General features: G+C 30.8%; 1 protein-coding gene across 5 annotated transcripts; it reads right to left on the bottom strand.

The window, feature by feature from the left end:
* Positions 1–317: 317 nt before the first annotated feature.
* LOC114758068 (inositol-tetrakisphosphate 1-kinase 1) lies at positions 318–4,883 on the bottom strand. Of its 5 annotated transcripts, XM_028947075.1 has the most exons (3): positions 3,388–4,883; positions 1,643–2,000; positions 318–772 (listed from the first exon to the last, which is right to left on the bottom strand). In XM_028947075.1, the coding sequence occupies exon 1, from the start codon at positions 4,744–4,746 to the stop codon at positions 3,637–3,639; it is 1,110 nt and encodes a 369-aa protein (XP_028802908.1). In that variant the 5' UTR covers positions 4,747–4,883; the 3' UTR covers positions 318–772; positions 1,643–2,000; positions 3,388–3,636. The 5 variants fall into 5 exon arrangements, with proteins under 5 accessions (XP_028802908.1, XP_028802907.1, XP_028802910.1 ...); XM_028947074.1 differs by lacking the exon at positions 1,643–2,000; XM_028947077.1 differs by lacking the exon at positions 1,643–2,000 and having other exon boundaries at positions 3,424–4,883.
* Between the last annotated feature and the right edge of the window lie 16,129 nt (positions 4,884–21,012).

Here is a 21,012-nt window from a genome sequence, read left to right as displayed (position 1 = left end):
TAATACTACCTCCAGTCCTAATTATAAGACCTCCTTAGACCGGAGGTAGTAATAAACTAAATGAAACACAATTGAAACAAGCAAATTTTCTGAGAATTTCATCATGATAGAATATCTACAGTAAACAGTGGATTAAATTCAGAAAAATATCACATAACAACAATTTTTTTTAATCACATTTCCATGGCCCAAAGAGTCAAAGGAAGTGTAGGTGCACGTGGAAAAGGAACCTTAACATGTGTAAAAATCAGCAGAGAAAAGAAAAATGTAAAATGTAAAAGATACAGACCAAATATTGAAGATATTTAATGCTTTCAACATATATCCTTGTAAAGGATTTCAATAGATACCTCACAAATTAGAATGCTGGTGATAAAGAACCACGTAAGACTCCTACAAATTCTGGAATTGATGCATGTAGAAATAATAGATTAACTGTAATAGCACGACATGGTAGAGAGGTGGGAAGGAGTTAGTGACTTTTAGTTAGAACAATAGTTGTAAAGCTGTAAGTACCCTCGAGTACAGAGAGTAGTTGGGGGAAAGAGAATGAAAAATGAATGTGAAATGACACTTGTATTCCTACTTAAAAAAGGAATAGAAATGCTGAGTAATAATGAAAGTGACATAACAGATATTGCTCAAAAATAAAACTTCTCGTTCTCCATGCTTGCCAGTTTCCTCTCCAATGAGGTTATGCCGACTTTATAAATAAGGAGGTACTAGGAGAGCTGATAAATGAACCTTTGTGAAGCCTCTGCAAAATGGTGATCTGGGACACAAGAAAGCATATACACATGAATACAAAAGTAGTCGCATACAAGACATACAAATGCAGCACAACTAGAAGTGGGTTCAAAGTCAATGAAACCAATGTGCATCAGCAGATTTGGCAACCAAACTTCAAGTTTCCTGTAGAGTATTCTACATGCGTTTTTTATCTTCTTGCTTTTACCAATACAAGTCTACATCTCATTATCTATCTATTGTTCTATTCGTAGTCTATTAAACTGCTAAGTTTCATACTGCAGCACAGGAAATGAACCATGCTATCATTTAACAAAAAATGAATAAACATACTGATGCTAAGAATACAAGTAGTTGCAGGGGAAAGATAAACTTGTTTTCCCCTATCCCAAGTTCCTCAACAGAAAAATCTCAAAAGAAAATAATTTGAAGCAGCTTGCATGAAATCAGAAACCAAGTTTCACCTTCTATTTCCTTACAAAAGCTAAATACATGTTTTTGTATTACAATATGGGTTTCCAAGTATGGTTCCACACCCCTACAGTCAGATGGCTGGAGAGTGGGATTGGAGGGAAAGATGCCATCTATTTTGTTCTCTTAACATCAGGTAAACCTCGTCATATTAAACTTTAAAACTAAAACCAGGGTGACCCATCAATCAAAAATTATATATATCTCAATATATAGGACCTTGCACATTTCAAACACAGCATTGTCGTGCTCAAAACCTTTGCCTTTATGAAAAAACAGCAAAAACCCTCTGCAGCCCTAAGCTATTTTATCCAATAACATTCTGTGAGTAAGCAGAGTGCAACAGCATACCAGCTCTCTAAAACAGCTATGTTCTCCATTTTCTCTGTTTCTTATTCATTTCCCTCTCATCTCTTTTATTTACCTTCTTATCTGCTCTTCTCAGGTTTCAATGATTCCCATCTAATACAATTCTGCTTCATTTTTCTCAGTCAGTTAGTCAGAAGCACCACCCAGTTTATATTCAGACAAGAATGCGTTGAATGCTTAAGGCTGAGGAAGATAAGGGAATTTGTGAGTTCAGTTTCTGCTCATCTAGTAAGATGATAAGAAATCAGCATTTTAGATGAACCTGGTGGTGATGAGTTGTTTAAGTCATCCATATAGGTAATTGTTGGTTCTTCATGCACTTGAACTTTATATTATAGTATAATTATATATGCATGATAGACATTCAACGTTGCAACATGCACACCAGGTGTCATGGCTCCAGAAACCCTATTCTGCAACAATGCACCTCACACATCATCAACAATGATATGAGAAAGTCGTAAATAGACTAAACAAAAAGTATGATATCAAATGAGTATAAAATTTATGCCAGGATAAGAATCATTGTCTTGGAAAAAATTTTTAACAGCAGATACGCAGCATTTAAAATTTGTCACTTTAATGCTTTGTCGGAATCTGGTTGCTTTTGAGATGTCATATCCCCATGTCAAACTTCTATAAAGGTCTTCAATGGTGATCCAGGAGGCAACAAACAATAGATATACAGATTTAAGAGGCTACGCATAAGACTAACATGTGCAGGGTATTGACACCCAAATTCAAAGTCAATCCAATAATTGTGCACAAGCATTGTTTACAATTAAGCCTCCCCACAGCAAAAAAAGAGAAAACCCTAAAAGGAAAAAATGTATATTTTTGGCATGTCCCGATTATGTTTTTGTCGGCTTTTGTCTGTCACAGGGATGTCATACTTCCATAAAGGTCACAAATAGTTATTCAAGATGCGACAAACCATAGATATGCAGATATTAGAGGCTAAACACAAGGCAAACGCATGCAGGATATGCAGACCAGCCTGAAGAATAACATAGTATACAATTAAGACTCTCAAAACATCCCCCATAACTGAAAAGACATATCTTACACGTCATAAGAGAGTTTACTTTGATTGCACTCTTCTACTCTGTTTTCAACTAAAATTTACTCTACTATTTGGAGTAATCTGTTGAGCCACTGAAAGTTTAGTCTACAAACTTTTCATACTGTGACCTGAGGCTAAGAAAATAAATCATACACTATCCAAAAAAATAATGCGCATGAGCTCACTTATGCTAAAAAAAAATGCAATCAAAGAAGAATATTCTTGGTCCTTTTTTCAATTATGTTCCTTAATTATCTTCAAGCATTCATGGATGAAATAAGAATCAAATTTCAATTTCTACTTGTTTAACAGAAGTTAAATCAAACATTGATATATATTATCTCAGCTCTCTCTCTCTCTCTCTCTCTCTGTGTGACCTGATATCTATCAGTCCTCAGATTGTACCACATCTTAAAGAATTGGTATCGGTGATTCAAATGATTTTTGTGGAGTGAAGAATAGATTATACTAGTCCTTATCTTGTTTGTATCAACTTTAAGACATGGTTACTATCATATTACCAATTAGGGAGCTCTCGGATCAGATTTGGCCCAGGTAGACCCTTCATGTAGATATTAGTTATATCAATGTAAGAAATCATAAACATAATAAATGCAAACAAAGCAAGAAATCTAAAATGAGAATAGAATTGATCAGCTGAAAATAAAAACCATTAAGTTTACTAGCAAAGGAACAAAAGAAGACAGATTCTAACAAGAACTTAAGCCTCAACATACAACTTTTCTAAACCTTCGGGGGTATTTGAGAAGCACCTATCTCCAGCAATGATGGATGGAATATACATGTTAAGAAGTTAATCTAGCCACAAACAAGCTACTCATTTCACCACTGTACCAACTGCTTTTTAAACCGAATGTTGTGCTCATGTCTATCAACCAATTGGTGCATGGCCATCATGCAAATTCAGGTTACCCAAAATCACCAACTGATCATAATGACAGAATGAGGCCCCTTGATACAATTTATCAGACTTGAAGAGAACCCTCATTCTCCTCCCTGCTAAGAGCTGAAACTTGAAGGCTTCCGTCATCCCCATCACCACATGTATTGCTTAATATTTTTCTGATCACCTGACAACTATCCATGCCAGTATTCACTGTGCTGTCAATCTCATCCGGACTCTCTACCTCTTCCTTATGTTTCATGAACATTATATCACAGAAAAAGTCTGTCAACACAGTCTCGTAGTCGGGCATCTTGGCATACCCAGGGAAGTAGTTAATGTCGACGATGAGATACCGATTCACATTTCTAGAGTCCCGAATCACATCGAAGTTAAAAAGGTTCAACTTCAATGCGTGCCTCAAACCCCGAGCTATCTCGGTAATGAAGTTCAGCGGAGGCATCGCTGTGTTGTCCAACCGCATCATCTTGTAATACCTATCATCTATCCTCTCATTAGTGGCCAAATTCGAAACCTGAGAGAAAGACAACAAGTCTCCTGAAACCGCCAACTTATCCTCTGAGACATCCGGCAAAGACTTCCTCTTGACGCATTTAACGTACTGTCCCACCACATACACTTTAAAAATGACTCCTCCATGGTTCACAAACTCCTGCAACACTATGGGTGGCTTCAGCTTGTTCAAGCTATCATGGTTATAAACAAGCGCCATTTTGTGAGACTTGGCGCTCCCGTCAGCCACCAAAGGCTTCGCAATCACCGGAAACTTCAACGTCTCCCACGCCTGCCGATCAAACAGCGTTTCACTGTCGTATATGACAATCTGCTTAGGAATCCCGAAGGTATCGGCCCCGTCCTCAATTGTCAACTCGGACACCACCTGCAGCATGGAAATCCGGTTATGGAGTCTCTCAATCGCCTCAGGCGAGTCGAGAATCAGCGCATTAGGGTACTCTCCCTTGAACTCGCGCAACTGCCTCTTCCAATTGTCGCCGTACAATTTGTGAAGAACACAATCGAAGGGACCCTGATCCAACAGCGAGCGCTCTGTATCGACCCGTACGAGGTCCACACCACGAGATTTAGCGAGGGCTACAAACGAGTCCTGAATAAAGCTATTCTGCTTCTTAGATGCGAGGGCATACCCCACGCGTAATCTCCTTTCCGCCATTGATCGAAGTGCTCACGAAGAAGACAGCAACAAAATCGGGTTTGACAAGAGAATGCAAATTAAGGAATGCGAAAACACTCGTTTGCGAGTGAACAAATCACATTCCCGAGAGAATCCGCGAGAGGCAACGGCTTTAATCCAGGTTCTTACCTCAGCCAGAGCTCCTCGGATGAAGGGGAAATTTACAGGAGAAGTGACAGAGGAAGGGAGAGAGAGAGAAAGATAGATAGGACTAGGAGAAAGATAAAGAAAGAGAACAAGGGGATATATATACATACACAGCTTGGACTAGGGTTGTAGAGGGAGGGGATGATAAAGTGACAGATGGGGGTTGGGAGGAAAGGAGTGAAGGAGAGTACACGTGGCAGCTTGATGGGATGTGGGAGGCGGGAGAAACATGAGGGGGGGTGAGGGAGTGCTAAAACGACAGGGCGTCAGGGGGTTGGTAAGTGGGAAAAGGGAGCAGTCAAAGGGGCGTGACAAAATATGAGGTCGTTTAGGTTGGAGTGAGGGGATAGTGTAATTTAATAATTTATTGCCAGGAATAGGAGGGATTGAGGTTTTTTTTTTTTTTAATTTTTGACTCTGGTCCTTTGCACTTTTTCAGTAAAGCGTCGCCAGCCTTTTCACTTATCATACACGGATTTGAATATCCACACGCATATTTCCACATGATCCCAACAATTTTTGTTTTCTCATCATTTTATCATTTTTATCTGTTATCACTCGTAGCATGCAAGGACGAGGTGGGGCCGGGCTGAAGTCGGGCCCACCCTGAGTAGCGTACCCAATTAATATACCAAGCACCTCTCTTAAAAATTTTTGGATATAAAATTTTGAGTTTGAATTTTTGATAATAAAAAAAAATATATAGCACATATTTGGGTTATGGTAATTAATAAAATGATGGCAAAACTTGATGCAACTTAAGTGGGTGTTTGAATTATTCTTAAAAAAAATCACTTATGTTTTATGAGGCAAAGCTTTTTTTTTTTATATATTTTGATGTGTTTGGATTAGTTATTCGGAAATAATTTCTTGATTTGGGTGAAAATATATATTATGAAAAGCCAATCCAAACTCTTTGTAAGTTTTGTGAATAAATAAAATCTTGTTTTTAAAGGAAAAAAATGTCTGATCTAACTTGATTCAATTTAAATTATTTAGTGTCTAGTTAAGGTAAATTATCAAAAATTGATTGGTATTATCCAAAAACGCAAAATGCAACCAAATGAATGGATGTGTTGTTTATAATTTATAAGTAATATGACTTCTCATAATTTTATATCACATTAATAATATAATGATATTGTCATAAATATATAATGTATATAATTAAATGTGATCATCTAATACTTTATATAACTCATCCAATTATTTATATTTTATAAATAGCACACATTATTATGAGTTTACTATTGTCCAAGATGGATGTACAGACATAATTATTCGTGGATCGAACGTATACAGTGAACGGGGGCGGTAGGAGGGAACCAAATTTTGAAAAAATAAAGTATGCAATAATTCATTTTTACTAGAGAAAATGACCATAATAATACGTTGAATTTCAAAACGATAAATAGGTGATGTTGACTATTCTTATAAAGGTATTAATTATTGATTATTCTTGTGTAGATTTTAACATGTTAAAATCACCATTAAATAGCTTTCTACGTGAATATAATGAATAATTTTCTATTCATATTGTCGGATAGTCTTATATCATTATCACGTAATGGCCCATCCATACGTTCATAAATGAAGTATTATGAAATGCGTCTAAGATAAAGACACGATAAATTAATTCTGAGAGAGGAAAAGGACATACAATTAAGCAAAATGATTGTTTCTCACTGCATCATCCCCTTCTGTGGAAAATATCTATGCCGTGTACATGGTGCATATAATGTGCTACAAACTTTCGACGCACCATATATACATACAATACAAAAAAACATGGTTTTAGCGACGGAATTTTGAATTTAGCGACGGAATTAGCGATGGATTAGCGACAGAACAGATTAGCGACGGAATTTTTTCCGTCACTAATTCCTCTGTCGCTAATTGATTAGCGACGAAAATTCAATTCCGTCGCTAATTAGATTTTTTAAAAAATAAAATAAAATACCACGTGGCACCTCTACCAATTGCCACGTCGCTAATTTGTGACGGAACAAATTCCGTCGCAATTCCGTCGCTAATTTGTTATGGAATTTGTTTCCGTCGCTAATTCGCTGTTTTTTTATAGTGATATATACATTCATTTAACTAATACATATGGTATAGATAATATTTAGCACAAGTATATATGATACTGGGGTATTCGTATAATAAAATGTATAATAAATTGTAATATTTATAAGTTACAAATAGTATGATTAATTAGCCAATTCAATGTAATGCATGGGAAATGCATGAACTCTTTGACTATGAGATGTATAAGTATTTGTTATATTTTGTGATAAATTTAGACTTTTTATATATCCATGTGCCATCTCATCCTATCCCATCATGCATATATAAATTCTTGTTGTATTTTAATTTGGTTATTCATATATACTCTTCTTGTCCTGTTTATAAGATATATATATATATATATGGAGGAGTATTTTTTTTATCATTAATACAAGTCACTTTATTAAATTTATTATGTAAGTACACAATTTTGCTTATAATTTATTATATTGTAAACTATTTTTTATTTGAAAAGCGTGTGTGTATGAACAAAGTTATAAAATTACTCCTCCGGTCCTTAATATAGGACCCTTTTGACTATTTTGATTAAATTAAGGATGGTAGTTAAGTTAGGTAATAAATATAGATATCCCAAAATACCCTCGGTTTACACTTCTAAAAAGAAACTGACATTTGAAAAAAATTCAAGTCTGGTTAACTCGCCTCCTCCCGTACCAACGTCGTCCAAATTCTCCTGGCTCACGCACCGTCCGATCATAATATCATATAGGATGTGATAGTTTCTTGTGAACTTTGGACCGATTCTCCATATTAAGAAACTTCTGCCTAAGTATCCAAACGTACTATGAATTAATCTGAAAGTTCGAAAACTTTAATTTAAAAACCAATTTTTTTTTAAAAAAAAAGAGTAATTGAAGTACGAGATCTTATAAATTTCTATCGCTATTTGTTAATGGCAATGTTCCCCCCTTGTCCGTAACAATTTTCAAAAGGTGTGAAAATACTTCTCATCCACAAACCTGATCAGAACTGGTTGATTAATTTAAATAAATTTAAAAAATTTGTTAAGTTAGTTATTTATAATAAAGAGGTGTTATCTTTCCTAAAATACTATTGCTAGTAATATGTATTAGCTAGAACTATTATTTAACAGAATTTTTAACACGTGCAACTACTACAATGACTATTTTGTAAAAAAATACTATCCCCGATCTTTAATATAAGAGCTAGTTGACTAATTTGAGTAGATTAAGAAAATTAGCTAAATTAGTTATTTGTAATAAATAGATGTTATTTTTCTGAAAATATCATTACTAATCATGTGCATTAGCGAGAACTACCATTATTAATGAATAATGAGTATTATTGTGGTATTTAATTATCTAATAGGGGTAATTTAGGAAAGAATGAAAAAATATGAGAAAGGGGTCCTATATTTAGGACCAAGATCAACCTTCTAATTGGGTCCTATATTAAGGACCGGAGGAGTATTAAATTTTAAGATAGAATTTATGAAATTTAAGATTTTTTTTAATTTTGATAAAACATACTACTTTTAGTCTTTAATACAAGATCTAAATAAATAGTTTGCTAATATTAAAGAAATTAATTAAGTTAGTTATTCATAATAAATGAGTGTATATATATAATAAAATAAATTAGAGTATTATATTATAAAATAATTAAATTATCAACTAACTTTTATATTTAGTCATGAATGCGGTATCAGAAGTGCAACCACTGGGCAGTATATGATGACATGGAAACAACATAATGAATGACCACAGATTTGTCTTGGACACGCCGTTTTTCTGTTGTACACTCAACGTACAGTTAGGCATTTATTATAAGTAAGACAGTTATAAACAGGGAGGTGGGAGGCAAGCGAAAAAAAGGGCGTTTGTTTCGCAAAGGTTGAAACTTGAAAGAATCAGATAAGAGTTATACATGGAGTTAGGCTAGAGAAGAAATCGGCGGAAGGGAAAAAGAGAACCAAAAAAACAAAAAACAAAAAATAAAAAGAAGAGGACGTTTGAGGATGATGAAGGGACAAATAATACTAAAAGTAGGTGGCGTCTGTCCTGCGTGCTTTAGCAGAGATCCTACGTTAGCATATGCGAATATATATACTCTTTCGATGTTTAATATTAGACCCATTTAACTAATTTGATTAGATTAAGAAAGTTAGGTAAGTTAGTTAATTATAAGAAATGTGACATGTTTTTCCTAAAATACCATAATCATCTTTTTTAATATCTCATCTTTCTTTTCTACTTGATTATGGTTGAGGAAGTATCCATAGGGGTAATTTAGAGAAAATTGATAAATATGAGAAATAGGTCTTATATTTAAGACCACAACTAACTCAACAATTAGGTCTTATATTAAGAACCGGAGGCGTATATATACACACACGCACGCGGAGCATACGGTTGAGACGAAAGCGCTAGCATACCCTACCTGGATGTCAACTTGCTTTTTCTGTGTGTGTGTACGTATCTTCTCGTGCTCATACTCATCCCTCTCTCCTGCAACATGTTTGTATTCTCACCAAGTTTCAACATCTATCGCTCCTCTCTTCTCAGCTGGCCTCCATTAAAGTCACGATCACTTGGACCATTCTCGGTCTTTCCGCCTTTATTTAATCCATATCGTTCGTTCGTTCCATAAGTCTTTGATGTAAAAACTTTTCATGCATATAAACTTGTAGGGTTTGAGATAAGTTTCATTGTTCATGGAATATTCACACTACATATTCTTAATGGGGTTTATGCATATGATAAGTTTGTATATGAGAGTAAAGCTCAAATCTTGAGAGAAAGAGCAGTCCTTTTTGAGATTTACAGTAAGTAAAATTCATTGGAAGCTAAACATGCGTGGATTTCTCTAGACTAAAAAATTCATTTATGGTGAATATCTTGATATTTACAACTTTCTTGGATTAAGCATTATGTTCACAAGTAGCCCTTTTTGAAATTTATATTGACGTGTACAGTTGTCATCTATCAAACTAAAAAGAAATCTATCATTCGATGTGTGTTCATTTAAAAAAAATATGGCTAGACAATAAACGCATGGATAGCATGTGAAAACACTATAAGAAAGTCAAATAATTAGCTAATTATAGCGACATAATCTGCAACATTAGGTTTTATATATAGGAAAATCCCAAAAAAAAAATCTTAAATTTTGAAATTAAAAAACAATCTTGTTTACTGCATTTTAATAACAATTGAGTGAACTAACTACATGTGAATAGCAAATAACAACACATTTTTATAGTAATTTCTGAATTGATATTTTGAAATTTAACGGGTATTTTTTTAAGATTTTTTCTTTTATACATATCATTTTATAAATTAGTTAAATTAGCTAATTTAGAAAAAATGATAAAGAGATAAAGTATTTTTTATAAAAGGATAATTTATTAAAATCTAAGTGCAATGAGACATAAACTATTGGAAGCTTTTACATGATAAAATTTAATAAAAGTATAAGCGCCCAATAAGAAACTGAAAAGAAAACAAAAAACAAGAACAACGGCATGAACACTAAAATAAATAAGAAGAGAAGAGCTCAGAACGGTACAACTCGAACCACGAGACTGCAAGATAAAAGGCCATTACGAGCAGAGGGTGAGGCGACCACATGCAAAATAAAAACATCAAGGTCACTTGCAAACCACCTCGAACGATCATATTGGCCTTGAGAGATAAAAGTAAATTGAGATCTTATAGGCATGGTAATAGTAGTACTCAAAAGAAGAGGGAGTGGGGTGCGAGTGAAAGAAAATGGTGGAGTGAAAGATGAGGGGGAGGGAGGGGGATTATTGAAGGCAGCGTGTCCCTCAAGATCAAGTGGGAGTCCCCACTGATGCCCTTTTGAATTTGAGATTCTACACTATTTTCCCTTTTTCTCCTTTTCAATTTGTGACTTGTTAAAAACGTGACTTACTATATATATATATATATATATACACACCCCTTTTTTTTTGGGTGAATTATATATGTATATTCCTTACTATAGTATATGTTATTATATTCATATCATAAAAAAATTAAAATTGTTTACAGACATATATTCATGATGGCCACATTGTAATAGGAACAAGTTTCAGTGCTCATAACCTTAATGACCACTCTAAACTTATCAGATCTGAATCATTTATATCTTATTTGGATGGTTCAAATTCAATTTCTTTTTTTTATTTATTGAAAATAATTATTTTAATATGTAAAGAATCTAAAATAGAGATAATCTCTTAACTATCATTTTTTCAAAAAATAGTTTTTTCTATTTAAAAATAATTAATTAAGAATTTTAAATCCCGTTTAAATCGGATATAGACGGTCTAGATCTGATGAGCTTAAGATGCTTACCACGATGATGAGTGTTACTGCAATAATAGATTTTACATGTGTTTTCAATTTTTCTCTCTATCCTACCCTTCTCCATTTAGGCAAACAAATATAAAAATAAAAAACACGCACACGCGCGCACATCCCTCCTCCATAGAAAAAGATGACCCACGCATAAGCCCACCACTCATTCATAGTATTACTCTCCGGTTCTAAATATAAGATCTTTATACACATTATATAAAGATCTTATATTTAGAATCGGAGGAGTACCATTTAAGGGTTTAATCCCATTAGACAGATTATGAGATGGTATTAAACTATAAAATCTTGCAAGGTTTTTTTGTTTGGGTAGTAATAAAATCTTGTAAGTTAATTGCAAATGAAGTTTTTACAACTTTCGAGTTACCTTGCTTTATTTAATAAAATGTAGATTTAGACCAATGAGTTTCTAATGATAATATTTACATGATTTTGTTTTCTTAAAATGTTAGTCCCATCTTATGCTTGAAAAATAATAACCACAAATCTAGAAAATGTGTTAATTTTTATTGTATTTAAATCTAAATTATTTGAATTTATTATTATTATATATGTATAGATAATCCCGCTATCTTAGGACAGGTTATTTGTCTTTTTTTTTTAAATTTATTGTTGAAGAGGTATCAACTTTTCGCCCTACCATCTTATATTAATTTTTTATAATAAGACAAAATGTAACAAAAAATAAAATAAGAGTTCTCCAAAGTAGAAAGAGAATAAGACAAGAATTTATTTTAACCAGACACCATACCCCGTTCGATGCATGGTTGACTCATTGGTAGAGAACAATAATTAGAAGGGATAATTTCATGTTAGTACTAGATTGTTTTAATGTCCATATTTTATAAAAATGTATTGGAATGAAAAATATTATTTTATGAATTTATGAAATAAAGCATTGATATGGAATTGGGGAAAAAAAAAGAAGTTAGACATAACTTCTTCAAATGCAGGGGTACTTATCCTACCAAAGACTTGAGTTTCATAATAATTTGCCCAAAGAAAGAAAGTTCCACCCTCATTCCAAGAAAATTTCATCCCTAAAATATATTCATTTATACGTTCAGTCTGCACACACAAAAAAATTCGTTTATTACAATGTATGTTAAAAAATATATTTGTATCATTTATTGATCAGAATAAATTGTACAGATTCACAAAGTATATTGAAATGTACTTCACTGTAATAAAGAGGATGAATGCCAAAAAAAATCTTATGACGTAAAAAAATTTTGTTAATATGAGATATCGTGTATTTCATTTGAAGTCCCTTTTTTTTTTTTTTTTTTTGCAAATATACTTGTTGTATGGGGGAACATTATTATATCATGCAGAACATTACTTCCTTTTTTTGCACATATACTCTTCGTTTTTGTATATTTAGAGACAGAGTTGTTTTTTTTTAATAAAAAAGGATGTAGGGACTAATATTTATTCTTAAAATCTAAAATTAGTCATCTTTAAAAAACCATGTTGAAAGATGAAGTGATTGTGAATCACTTTCTAGAATAATAAAAAGAAGATATCTTGAATCACTATATGGACTAATTCAGAAAACTATATAATTATAAAGACTTACACTCTTTTTAATATCTTGAAAAATGAAGAGGGCATAAAATCATTTTTTAGTAGTATGATGGAAACGAAAAGACCTTGAATTATGCAACTTGCATTCTCTTCAATATCTTGAAAAATGAACAGATCATAAATAACTTTCTAAAACAATGAAAATGAAGAGATTTTAAATTAAATCGCTTAGTAGAATAATTCTTTTTTTTTAACTTTGCAAAATTATGCAAAGCTAATCTATTTAATAAATAAATAAATTTCTTAATTGAGTTTTTTTTTTTACCGGAACTTAATTGAGTGATTTAAGATTTTAAAAATCGAACCTTAATAATTAAGATGCCCGAGTAGTCACCACTTTTCTTTTATTTTGTTTGGAAGAAAAACTAATAGTTATCGTGCCATTGATAATTATTAATAATTAATAATTAATGAATAGGGAAAAAAAACCAAAATGATCATGGGGTAAATGACATTTAGGACTCATTTTTAATTCGCCTATTCTGCCCACTTTTCCGAAGGATTTAGTTGGCTTGTGAGTATCTCTTCCTCTATCGCCAATCACATAATTGGCTGAAGAACTTCATAACACAAATTTCATTTCATGTAAGTATCAGGCACGCTCCCCCCTTGTTTGCTTCTTTCTCATCCTCGTACATTCCAATGTTTCCAATATTACCATACTTTTGTAGGGCCCCTTTTTTTTGAGCACAATAACAGTGAAGATTGAGACAGAGAGGTGAGAGAGATCGAGAAGGAAGAAGACTCCAAAAGAGGGTTTAAAAAAAAACAAGAAGAAGGGAAGCGAAGAGCAGAAACGTCAAACCTGCTGTGACACCATCAACATAATCTCCATAACCGGAAAAAATGGGAAGAGAAATCGAATGGTGAAAACTTTGAAAGGGATGATTATGTGCATTCAGACATGGAATATCAAAAGATCAAAATGAGCAAATATAAGATATGTTAAAACAAGCACAGGTCTACCTTATTAATGAACATATTGCAACGAAAAAAAAATCAGAAAAAGGAAAGTTACTTTGGTACCTCACCAAAAACCCTGGATATATAATTTTTTTCCTAGCTAGTGAAGAATCTAGAGGTCTCAAATGTCTTGTTCCTATTACAAGAAAATAACTACATGCTTCCTATTGTTGCTTCTTGATCTACACCTCAAACTACTTTCTAAAAGGGCCTGACCCTACAAATTCAAACTGATGAAGATACTATTGAAGAAGAGAAGAGCGAGGGATATCACCTGCCATATTGCTAGCACGGCTGTTCTAGCAAACATCTACAGCAGGCTAGCATATTTATATCATAAGACCCATACTGAAATTGAACAATCTTAGCCAAATAATTAAATGGTCAAGTAAATCCGATGAACAAACATCGCAATTACTAAAATCGAAAAGTCTAATCAGAACAATTAAATGGCCAAATAATAAAATGCAATGAATACACACAACTTGATCATGCATTAGTGATTAAATGGACAAACAAAGCACAACTACTTAAGCAGCATATAGCATTAGTGCATCTGTATTGGTAGTTTTATCTTACAATTATAGATACTCTTCCTGAAACCTGAGCCAAATACATAAGTGATTACTCTATAATATATATAACATTTTAGTGTTTTATTTTTTTTTAATATTACAATAATGATTGAAAGTGCAAATATATGCACCAACAATTAAATGTGATAAGCTAATAGATGAGGACTATGTGGACCAGCCACAAGGTTTATAGGTTATATTGATAGATAAGCTAAGGGGGGAATTTTAATCAACTTGTTTCCCAAAAATAGAATATGATTTTATAGTGAAAAGAGTAGGCTAAGTACTTTGCATAAAATTAAGCTTAATTAATTAACGTATCAGTAAATGTGATCGTCCCAAGTTGCATCCTTAACACATGTTTGGAAGCAAATTTAAAGCGATAAGGTATCTAGTCCGAACAAATAATACATTTAAAAGAAATGATGATGATCACCGTAAACTGGATTTGGATATCAAATTTTGCACATTAAAGCAAAAGCAACACTTATTATTGCTCTTATTATACGTAACTACAATGGGCAAATTTAGATTTTTGAAGTGGTCCTCTACCTTCCCTTAAAGAAGCATCAACTACGTTTATAAACAACCTTTTTTCCCTATAAATTACATATAATATGTTATGCTCTGTGCAATTTCAAATATAAGAGCTAATCAATAAGATCTTAATTCATTTTGTATTATAAATTTATAATTATTTTTTTAAAGAGTCCTATTAATTACACATATTAAAAATAATTTTCACAAGGATATTTTCAAAAGAAAATGATTAAATATAGTATTTTAAGAAACCAACGCACATGTATTACTGAATTAGTTAACTCTACGTTATTCAGGCATTGACATTATTTTAAATTAAAAAAAAAACTTTTCTGTGATCTCAGGTCAATTAATTAGAAATATGGTATTTCTAAGTAAATGGGCCGTTTTGTTTGTCTTGCGGTTTAGTTTCGACATTTCTGTGCTGTCCATTTAACTGGCGAAGAAGTTTATGGACATTGACAAAGCTTTTGATCCAATTGGGCCGACACAAGGTGAAAAAGCGAAGAGTCCCTAATTAACCTCGCATATAATTCTTAATTATTCAATTAATTAATTAACTCAAAACCGCTTGTTTACACTTATATATAATATAATACCCGCAAAGTTGGACCAAATAACGTACTCCTCCTGTCCTTATACATGATCTAATTGTTGAGTTGATTTTATCATAAATATATATATAAGACATATTTTTTATATTTATCAATTTTTTTTAAATTACTCTTATTGATACTCCTTCAATTATAATCAAGTAGGAAGAAGATGAAAAATATTAAGAAAAATGATTATGGTGTTTTAAAAAACATATGTCATATTTTTTATAATTAACTTACCTAACTTTCTTAATCTAATTAAATTAGTTAAATATGTCTTGCATTAAGGATCGAATAAGTATATTGAGTTTTATTTGCATCCAAGCAATTCAATGTTAACTAACAATGTTACGTGGTTAAATATAATTTTAAATTCATAAAAATTAATGTCCATCCTTTTGATTAGTTTAGAATTGTATGTTATATGTCAGCGTCAAATTACGAGAATAAAATATTTAGAATTACCATAATCTTGAATAGCTGCAATTTAACCTCGTTTTAATTTTTATTTTTAAGATTTGAAATAAGTGATTTTTGGTCATTAAAACCTTGTTGCAAAGACCAATATCATTGTTCCAAGTCTAAAAATTTTTTAGACGGACCAAATTGAAATCATATTTCAGCAATTAAAAATAGCATTAATCCTAATATTTATTATAAAATTTTTTGACGGCAACAACGTATCTTTTTTTTTTTGTGTGTGTGATGATGATGATGATGATGATTAGAGGCTTATTTACTAATATTAGGTGGCAAGGACATGCTATCTTTGGTTTTTGATATAAAAACTAGTCAACTAATTTTAATAAATTAAGAAAGTTTATTAAGTTAGTTACTTGTAATAAATATGCGTAATCTTTTTTAAAATATATTTACTAATTATGTATATTAGCTAGAATTACTATTTAATGAAACATTTAATATGTGCAACTATTACAATGACTAACTTGAAAAAATAGATAATTATAAGAGATAAAGTAAACTAAAATCTTATATTCATAATTAAATTAAAAATTAAACTAGTTTTAATGTTAAAAACACGAATAGTATAATAAATGACCTCACAGTTAAGATTAGAGGCTTTAGCAAGGGACAAAACACCGCGTGTACGTTGACAATTTTTTTTTTTGGGGGGTTTGGGAAGGAAGGGGGGGGGGGATTGCGTGTATGAATGGCAAATCATAGCCCACTGCCCGGCAAGCACACATAATTCCATTCACGTCTATCCATTGTTAAAAAGTGTCTCAAAGTGGTGGGGACAACGAAATTCGTTATTTGAATGTGAATTTTTTAGATTAAAAAATTTATTACATTTGTCTCTTTTTATAAAATTATACCATTTTTTTTTCTTGAGTCAAGAAAATATGTTAAAATCAATTAAATGTAAAATGTCTTTATAATATTTTAAAACTATCTTTAATTTACGGGGTGTTTGACATCACATAAAAATACTTCTAAAAAGTACTTTTTCGTAAATTGAGACAAATTCTTCTATATATTTATTTCGTATGCCGTAAAATTATTTTTAAAATCATAGTTTGGTTTTCATTCAAACACCCCCTTAATTAATAAAGACATTATTTAATTTAAGTTAAAAAAGAAGTAGGCAAGATCATTTTTGAAAAATGAGTTTTACTGAAAATCTTGTATTAAAGGCAAATGAGCAATAGAGAAGGGAAGGTGGTGGAAAATTAAGGATTTCTTCAAATAAGATGATCTGTTTATTATAGGCGTGAAATTAGGAACACTTGTAGCAGGATGAACTATGAAAGTATGAATTATGAGAAGGAGAACTACAAGAATTGTAGAGTAGTTATGACTTTCAAGTAACATGATTGACTTATACCTTAATTCATAAATAATTTGTTCAGAAAAAGGCCCTTCTTTATGATTGCTTTTCCCCTCTAAATAGAGGGACTATATTGCATTGAGTTTTTTTTTTTACCCGTTACTGAGTTAAAATTTAAAAATTAAGTTACAATTAAATTAAAAGATTATTTTTCTTTATTTTATTTAGTGATTTTCATTATTAGGGTGTCGCCATTTTCCTCCTTCCATGTTTATTATCTAACACAAACATAAGTCTCCCAATAGCAACTTCACCTGTTACATTTGGATGACATCTTTAATATTGATATGTTTGTGCATATGAATATATTTATATTATATATAAAAAAAAATTCTAACACACCCATCATAAAATCTGGGAGATATAATATTTTTAGCATGATCAAGAGTTAAATACTTCTTTTGATAATAAATATAAGGATTTATTAGAGAATTTACTTCAGTTATAAATGTAAAATTTTAATTTATTTTGTCTTTTAAATTTAAAAAATATTTTTGAATTATTCTTATGAATTGTATGCATTACACAATGTGAGAAATAATTAAAAAAATATTTTAGAAAAACCAATATACATCTATTATAAATACTCCTCCGGTCCTTAATATAAGACCCATTTAACTAGTTTGATTAGATTAAGGAAGTTAGTAAGTTAGTTAATTATAAGAAAAGTGACACATTTTTCCTAAAACACCTTAATCATTTTTCTTAATATCTCATCTTTCTTTATAAATATATATATATATATATATTTTAATGCTTTCTAGAGTTTACATACAGCCCGACCTTCTGTAGTTTGATGTTTCTTTTTCTTTTATTAGCAATCATTTTGCTGACCACAGAACAAATACCAATCACCTAAACAATTATTTAATCGGCTAATAATTATTGACCTTAATAATTATCCAAGACGGGACCCCACAGAAGATATTGGTTCTCTGAATTCATCCCCCATGTACAAAAGTGCCCTTTGCCTTGCCTCGTCACATCTATTTTTCTGTCTCATGAAAATGACAACCAGATTTCCACATTTACGTAAAGAAAAGCATGACAATATTAGCTCTGATTCTTAATTTTAAAAAAAAAGTAGTAAGAGAGTTCGATTTGATATCGTATATATATAACCTAAGTATTTTTTTTGAAATTATTTTTATTAATTATAAGGAGTTTTCATCAATTCCAATCATATACTACCTATAAGATCTAGTTTGACTTTTATTTTGATTCTAAATATAAGACCACAGTCTACTTTATCTAAAATAGTCCTTGTATTAACGGTATTTATAACTAATACACTTAATTAGTAAGGATATTTTAGAAAAAAAATAACACATATTTATTACAAATGACTAACTTAACTAATTTTCTTAATCTAATCAAATTAGTCAATTAATTCTTATATTAAGAAATGAAAGTAGTAATATACATTATTAAAAAGGATAATTTAAAAAGACTAATACACATTTATAACACAACCAATTTAATTAATTTTTTTCATACTGCAAATTGGTTATTCAACTTGTATATTAAGGACCGTAGCATGAGATTGTCCCTAACATGTATTTCTTTTTTATCACCATAATATATTACTAACATATGCATTAACATTTTTTTTTTAAATTTCTAACTATATACGAACGTTTGTTCATGACAGTGTGAAAAAGATAATAAAAAATTATTTAGCCCAAGTAAAAAAATTAGTACATGAAAATAAGTCTCTCATATTTTATTTAATATCTACTAGTTTTACTTTTAATTTTACTTGTAAATATGAAAATATAATTTATAAATTTAACTTATAAAGAGCACAACATAACTTGTAAATAGGAAATTTTGATTTGTAAATAATAAATCCTCTTTTGAGATCTACTAAAAGGAAGGGTTTGGATTTCTAACATTGTCCCAATGTTTAAGGAGGCATATTCAGAATCAAGTAAAACATATAATTTGAAACTAATTCTCATATGATTAATACTCTAACCCAGTTAATGACCTAAGCACATCTATGGTCCAAATGGGTAGTGTGCTTGAATGCGACTCATTAGTTTTCTTACTCTTTGACATTTAGGCGAGCCTAGCCCTTTATCTAAAAAAAATTTTCATAAAAAAAATACAACTAATTCATTTTATGTAACTTAAGACTACCTTCAATTTTTAATATAAGAACTGGCTTAGGAATTGAATTTAATCATAAATATTGTATTTAAAATCATTTTATTTATCAGTTTCTTAAACTAATATAACTGATTTATAAACTAGTATATAATTTAATATTATATATAAATATTTTAGAGAGATTATACTACATTTATTATAAATAAATAATTTATTTTATTTTTGTAATTTATCTAAATTAATTAAATATCTCTTATATTAAATATTGGATGTAGTATAATTCTTTGCTAGATCGATAAGCAATGTGAAGTAGAAATTAACGAGCTAATTTAAATTAGAGTTAAAATTGGGTGACCCATGAGGCCATGGCTAGTAAGCGCCACAGCAACCGTATTATTTGTTATCTCATTATTTCTCATTACGCAGATGTATTGAACCAGATACGGGAGAAGAAGACTCTTGTGTGTCTTGTTTTTGGATTTTTTTCTCCAAGTTCTCCTAGTTCATTACAAAAGGCAAACTCTTCAACTCTTGAAGAATTTAAGAGGAATTTTATTGTAAAATTTACTAGAATAAAAATTAATATCTTTAATGATTAAATGGCGCAACATACATTTTCACGGATCAGGAGAATAAATCATATAGATTATGTTTTCTTTATTATAAATTTTATACTACCTCCTGTCTTTAATATAATTTTTTTTAATTTTTAATTTAGTCTTAAATATAAAATCTCAATCTACTTTGTCTCTCATATTTATTCTTTTTTTAAAATAATCTTTATAATAGTTGCACATATTAAATGCTTCATTAAATAATACTTGATTAAAAGAGTATTTTAAGAAAAGCAACACATATTTACCGCAAATAACTAATTTAACTAATTTTTTTAATTTATTCAAATTAATCAATTAATTTTTATACTAAGGACTGAAGTAGTAGTTTACTTCGTAATTATTTTCTGGAATGTTGAAAATTTTTAATGATTATGGTTTACGAATATCAGTAATGTTGAATGTTAAAAATGGTTATAGATTAATGCGGAGGATAAAATGTGCCAAACCAGTGGTCACTTCACAGTACGAAATGCTTTGCCGTGTTTCGCGAGCTACTTTCATTTCACTTGACAAAAAGAATAATGCTCAATTTCAATCGGAAAAGCAAATTGAAATACTTCTTCTATGCTTAATATAAAATTTAATTATTAAATTAATTTTAATTTTAAATATAAAACTTATTTATCATATTTATGAATTTTTATATTATTCCTATTGATATTTTTTCTCACATAATCGAGTAAAAGAGAAAAAAAAATTAAGAAAGATGAGTGTTCTACAAAAAATATATCATTTGTTTTAAGAGAGAATCCCATTTAAATCAAGTTGAAATACTAAAATTTAAAATCAGGCTTTCATTTTGAATAAATTCCTAATCAAGTTAGGAGGATT

This window comes from Neltuma alba, unplaced genomic scaffold (genome assembly GCF_004799145.2).
Source record: "Neltuma alba isolate B1F8T4 unplaced genomic scaffold, ASM479914v2 tig00010662_pilon, whole genome shotgun sequence".
In the NCBI taxonomy this organism is placed as follows: domain Eukaryota; kingdom Viridiplantae; phylum Streptophyta; class Magnoliopsida; order Fabales; family Fabaceae; genus Neltuma; species Neltuma alba.
Note: the sequence above shows the minus strand (reverse complement) of the source record. Positions and strands in the feature narration are given on the sequence as shown.

Coding starts and splice junctions, on each gene's coding strand:
- LOC114758068 (XM_028947075.1), bottom strand. CDS start 4,746: ATGGCGGAAAGGAGATTACGCGTGGGGTATGCCCTCGCATCTAAGAAG.